Source organism: Glycine soja, chromosome 9 (genome assembly GCF_004193775.1).
Source record: "Glycine soja cultivar W05 chromosome 9, ASM419377v2, whole genome shotgun sequence".
In the NCBI taxonomy this organism is placed as follows: Eukaryota; Viridiplantae; Streptophyta; class Magnoliopsida; order Fabales; family Fabaceae; genus Glycine; species Glycine soja.
The window spans coordinates 4,811,087-4,817,486 of NC_041010.1; the positions used below are offsets into that span (position 1 = coordinate 4,811,087).

At 35.8% G+C, this 6,400-nt stretch overlaps 1 protein-coding gene across 3 annotated transcripts; it reads right to left on the reverse strand.

Annotated features, from left to right (window-relative positions):
- Positions 1 to 933: 933 nt before the first annotated feature.
- Positions 934 to 5,894, reverse strand: LOC114366966. Of its 3 annotated transcripts, none has more exons than XM_028324026.1 (8): positions 5,547 to 5,894; positions 3,849 to 4,248; positions 3,195 to 3,674; positions 2,965 to 3,114; positions 2,649 to 2,726; positions 2,292 to 2,342; positions 1,773 to 2,218; positions 934 to 1,673 (listed from the first exon to the last, which is right to left on the reverse strand). In XM_028324026.1, the coding sequence occupies exons 2-8, from the start codon at positions 4,222 to 4,224 to the stop codon at positions 1,080 to 1,082; spliced, it is 2,175 nt and encodes a 724-aa protein (XP_028179827.1). In that variant the 5' UTR covers positions 4,225 to 4,248; positions 5,547 to 5,894; the 3' UTR covers positions 934 to 1,079. The 3 variants fall into 3 exon arrangements, with proteins under 3 accessions (XP_028179827.1, XP_028179828.1, XP_028179826.1); XM_028324027.1 differs by having other exon boundaries at positions 2,292 to 2,336; positions 5,495 to 5,894; XM_028324025.1 differs by having other exon boundaries at positions 5,495 to 5,893.
- Positions 5,895 to 6,400: the final 506 nt, after the last annotated feature.

Consider the following 6,400-nt stretch of genomic DNA (forward strand, 5'->3'; position numbering starts at 1 on the left):
TGTTCCTTAAAACTCTAAGTACCACATCGTGCATTTCACTTAAGACTCTAGCCAACCTTCCTCCCTTGCTGGAAACTCTAGATACTGAAGGTTACACATCACTTTGGACTCTACCAGAGCTTCCCCTGCTCCTTAAAACACTAAACATTTGGATGAGAATCACTTCAGACTCTACTAGAGCTTCCCCCTTTCCTTGGAAGTCTATATACCTAACATTGCACATCACTTCAGACTCTACAAGAGCCTCCCTTGTTCCTTGAAACTCTAAATGCCACGTCCTTCAAATCATTGAATATTGTGTTGTTTCCTTCAACGGTTGTTGAACAGTTAAAGGAAAACAAGAAATTAATTCTGTTCTGGAATTGGTCGAACTTGAATGAACATTCTTTGGTGGAATTTGAGTTGAATGCGCAAATAAATGTGATGAAATTTGCGAGCCAACACCTATCTATGCGTATAATTGAATATTGCGTTGTCCCCTCTTATGCGTTGTCCTTCAGGTAAGTGGGCTTTCTTATTGGTATGTTTCCTGTGGTGCCGATATTGCTATCAGAATATTTCACGTTTTGATTTTCACAGACTAAATTATATATGAATTCTATATTTCATGATGTTTTTTGGCATATGGTATAAAAAAGGCTGCTTTGATACAAAGAAAAAATTCAACAAGCGCATCTTGAAACAGACAAGTTGAGGCTTAACACTGTATGATTTCCTCAATTCATAGGAATTGTTAAGGTAAAACAACAAAAAGAAAATGTGAAAAAGACATTCTTATACTAATTAACAATGGAGGATGTACGATGTCTGATTACGTATCCAAGCAACAAATTTTGCATAAATATCATGCAGCCAATTTTTAATGGGAAAAAAAAGAAGAAAATGCCCATTTGCTTTTAAAAGACAAACCTACATTAACCAAGCCAAAATTTGTACCCACACTTTTAAGTATATAATTGAGTGTTTCCAGAACATGAGCATTCAGCACAATTACGCAGAGGCAGAGTTAGCAGCCACAGAACTAAGACCTCAACTAAAATGAAAACTTAAACTATTCAAATTCTATTTACCTAATTACCTCAACGAGAAAATACGCCAGCTCCATATGTACATGAGATTGTATCAACAAGAAGAGGAAACTGTAAAAGGGCAAACAATATTGCAGGGATACAAGCAACAAGGGTTGTTGGAATGACAATCCAAGCCAATTGATGTCCAAGTACAATGAAAAATGTTGCACCAAAAGCTATGAGCATTGTAATGATGGAGAAGAAAAGGGTTGCAATGCCAACACTCAACCTTCTAGGTAGTGACACAAGGAAATCTTCCTGTGCATATCTTGAGGTGAGTATGGACAAAAACATCAATACAGATATTACTGAGGAGAACAATGCAAGAGCATCTGAGAGAGCGAAAACTTTGAAGGATGTAGTGTGCATAAAAATGGGATATCCATTATTGTTGTTGTTCCCGCCTGGTACTGTAAAGATTGCTGCAAACATCACAGTGGTAATAAGTGTTGCAACTAGCATGCATGATGAAGCAGTGTTCTTCAGCCACTTCTCTCCTTCTTTGGCCAACTCCTTGTGTTCCTCAGTGAATAACATTTGAGGTGTCCTACCTTGAGAATCCTTAATCTCCTTGAATAGAGGCTGTATGATCTTTTCCACCTCCTGCAAATGCAAGAAATAAAATGTGTCAAAACAACATTAGATACTCAATGAGAAACTAAATTGAGAAAGCTGACAACAGAATAATGATTGAACAATGACCTTGAACCACAATAATTCCCTTTGCATCTGCAGCGCTGCACCAGATACAACATGAAGTTGTTCTGAAGGGGCCAATTTTCCAGCCAAATGCAGTATATTGTGATTGTTATTATCTCTGTATGAAGTTATCAGATCCTTGTGTGCCCCTATGTCATAAATCAGGTTAAATATTTTCTCCTGACGATGCATGATTGCAATGTGAAAAAGACTTCTATTTTGGCCGTCAACTTTCCAAAGTAGATCTGGATATGAGTAAAGAAGCTCAATTACAATCTCAGGTATCCCAGATTCAGCAGCAATAAATAGGGGCCGTGACAAAGGGCTTTTAATTAAGTCTCCATGTTGTATTTCGTCTGAAGACACTATCAGTTCCCAAAGACGTTGCACTAACTTTAATGCCTGTGCGTTCAATGTCTTTTTCTTCTGAACTGCTTCAAATCCTGGTACTGTAAGTAAGGCAAGTTAGCTCAAGACAAACAACTCTAGTGAAACTGTGAGAGTTACAGGTTGGCAGCATACCAATATATTTGACAGCCTGACAGAGTCCAGTCACCAATAGGTTATCTGCAACTTCAATTCGATATAAATAATAAATCACATGACAAATATCCTGATTCATAGACATAATAGAGAAGCAATAGCTCATTTATGTTAAATATTCAAATCTGTTACTGACCTTGGAAAAGTGATTGTTAATGTTTTTAATATTGACCAGTATTAAGAGTTCATGAATACTTGTGCCAAATTATCATTCTAATGACGTATCATGAATGTGTGAAAAAGATTCATGAAGTCTAACGCTTATTGTGAGTGTGAAAGCTCATTTCTTTATGTATGTTGCTCCAAATATTTGCCAGCTGACAAAATATAACATACCTTGAAAAGTCAAAGGTGCCTGGGATTGGAAGATGCTAGACTGGCATCTATAGTCATTTGCTAGTTTGACTTGGATCCCTTCAAAAATAAATTTCACCGTGTCATTCCTTTTAGAGAACTTAACTTCTTATTGGACTCATTTTCTTTTATAGGTCTTGACACTTCAACATAATTTATAGTGCTTGAATTATAAATACAGCAAGCATAACAGACGATCTATCTACATAAGGACATTATAAATATTACATTCAAAAGCATAACAACATAAGATATCGTCAAATGTAACAATTTCACAGTTTCCTGGTATGTTACCCACATGGATAGATGCATCTTTCCCAGATTCCTAGTTGAATGCCACTGGTAAATGATGAAGGTTTTTTTGCTAACACGTGTAAAGCTGTCTCCCCATTCAAACCATGATAAGTTGCTAATTGTGGTTGACACTCAAGTACATGTAAGGCAAAATCTGAGAAACAAAGTTCATGGATGAATTATTACAACTTTCAAGTTTGTTAAATGGACTCATAACTCGTTTTCGAAAGTTACCATATAAATCTGTAGATATAGCAGCAATCAATAGGCTAAAGTAGTCTTCAGTTTTTAGAATCTCATGATTGGTCACTGAATAGAGATACCAAACCATGTCCCTTTGGCCCAGTAATGTAGCTATATAAAGTGGTGTCACACCTTCACTACCTCGTATAACTGGCAAGTTTCTATTCCTATCAACCATCAGCTTTGCTATCTTGGTAACCCCAGATGCAGCAGCAAAACAAAGTGCAGTGTTGTTATCTTTGTTTTGAATTTCCAAGTCTGTAGTTCTCATTCTTTTGACAAGTTCCTCCACAAATTTGGTGCGTCGAGCCCCAGCTGAAATATGAAGAGCTGTTTCCCACCCTCTTGAAATCATGGCATTCTCCGCACCAGGATGCAAATTTAGGAACTCATTGGCCTTCTCCCAATCACCTTTCAATGAAGCTCTATATAAGGGCAAATACATGTGAAGATTCATTGGTACTTTATCTCCTGTCATGCAAACATTGAATATCAACACACATTTTAACTACTAATTCCATACCACACCAGGCAGAGAGTGCCACACTATACCAGAAAAGAAACAACGACTGCCTAAGATGCTTAGGTAATGGATCATGGTGTAACAAAATTTTAAATAATGTACAATCAGCACATTAAACTTACTGAAGGCCGGAAATGAACTTGAGGGGGGTTCTGAAGAATTAATGTGTTGAATAACCATTTGATCATTAACTTGAAGAGGTGAAATCGCAGAAGTACTTGACCGATCAACTTGTTGATATATTGATACAGCATGTTCAATGGAATTGGAAGGAATAGAAGATATGGAATTTCTGGGGCTAGGAGTCCCATCTTCTAACATAAGTGGTTTTGAACTATAGCATTGATGGATTCTGCTTTCTGGTGTGTCACATTGATGGTTGATGAACTGAACAGAACATGTGTCACATCCGTTGCCTTCCTCAAGATTTTTGGGTGGAAATAGCTGCCGAATACTTGGTGCTCGATCAAATGTTTTACTTGAGATTTGCATTGTCATGATCTCCTTCAGTATCCAGGTAAGCTACAGAGTCGCAAATATAAAATAATATCATAATAAGATTGTATTTTCCTTGATTACAAACAATATTACAATAGTATATTATTGCTTAACATGCGTGTGTCCCTGCCTGTGCTAACTCTTGGGGAAAAGTGGGGTAGAAAAAGTTGATGCAAAACTTAAGAACACAATTGCAAAAGAATATATATGAATGGATGAGAAGATTATCTCATTATCATAATTTTTACAATATGACTCAAACATACCTCTCATATCAATTCACAAAAAGAAATCAATTCTAGAACTTTACAGTGCTATTATTCAGTAAATGTAACTTGATTAATAATGGGGCTGGCTACACAGGATATTTTTGCATCCTTCTACTGCCAATTTAGCATGTGTTCGTGTTGGGAAGGTCAACATGGAAGGAGGAATGTTTTTTGGTTGAATGTAAAGTGTTTTCCGCTTGTTGCTCAGTTGAGAAGGTGCTAAATTGTTTTGTTTACACTTTTTATAATGCAATTTCACTTGATTTTAATCTCACATTGGACACGAAAATATTAAGGATAGATATATTGAACTGTTGATAATTCCATTTTCATTCCTTGCATTCTAACTTTCTTTATCTTTCCCATCAATTATTTGGATTTCTAATATTCAACCCTTGCTAGCTTCCATTTCTACCAAGGACAATCATTAGTTCACTGGAAGAAGCTATAATTTATTCCATGGTGGTTGTTCCAACAAAAAAAATGTGGGAGAAAATTTTAGTGGATCCAAAGACAGAAAACGGGTTGACAAGTCAAGGTAGAAGTATAGTCTGTATAGTCTTTAACTTCTATAGTACTTAAGGCCTCAAAATTCTTTGCGCCGTTTGAAGGAAAAGATAACAATTTTCACCCTCAAAGCATGAGTTAAACAAGTTCCAAAAGCAATAGCAGAGTCCGTATTGGTTGAAATATGCTCATAAGTACACTTAGTAAAGTTAATTGATTTACTACTCTTCAAGAAAAAACAAATGTCTAAGGTACTAGTTGGCTGCTAAGTTTCTCCAATAATAGTTTTGTTCTCTTCATAATTGGTTAATGTGCTAAAAAGTATGACAGCTAAGTTTCTAATTATGCTTATCCAATAATTTATAACTGTTAATTTAATGCAAGCAATGAACCATATTTAAATAATAAAAATCAAAAAGTAATATTTGTTTACAACAATGCAGAGTCCAACGAGATCTGTTAGAACATATGCAGAAAGGATTTAGGAAACTTACGAGACCAAGTATTACAAAGAAAAATATTGGGCCAGGGAGCAAACAAACTTGCCAAATTTTGAAGTGCAGATGATCCCTCTTTGGTGATCCAAATTATGACAAATAGTGCCAAAGACCGTTGTAAGGACCCTCAGTTTCTAGTTTACAAGTAGTAAAATGAAAATATAGGACCTTGATTTCTAGCAAATGGGAAAATGAAAATTGCATTCGCTAGTAAGTTATGCTTCATGTTGAAAAAGATCCTCTGTGATCATGGTGTGGGGATGCTGATGATGTTAGTGAGCAAACAGAAGATTCTAGGAGTTTAAGGAGAAGCCTCTTGTAAGTGCAAAAGAAGTGATAGTGCGTGGGAACTTTTTTGATGAAGAAATGGTAAAAGTAAATGAATGATTGGTCAAGAAGACCAAAAGTGACATAATAGTGTGTGACAAGGAAAGGGGAAACTGCCTCAGCAGGTTGCAAAGTTAGACAAATTAGTACATGGCCAAAAGCGGCGTTGCATATGCTGCTAATCATAATTTTTTTTATAGCAAAACTTAGATCTCATGTGCTTTGTTCTCTAAATGGAAGGTGATATCCATAATTCATGTTATGAAGAATTGCATTAAAGATCAACATAGAAACCAGCAGAATATATATTTAGTAGAAGAGGTTAGTTTCACATAACACAATGAACTAAGGTTCGAGTCTCTGCTAGGAGAAATTATTTCGAACAAAATTGCCTCTGTAACACACACATGTTCGAAAGAAAAAAAACCAACCATAGATTACTGAAATAAATATACACATTTATTACTACTAATCCTTATTATACCAAAAATCATCGTTATATTAGAGTATCTTTTGTAATTACCCAACTCATCTGTCATATTTCAACCATATCAAAAGGAAGACCACTGCCCGTTC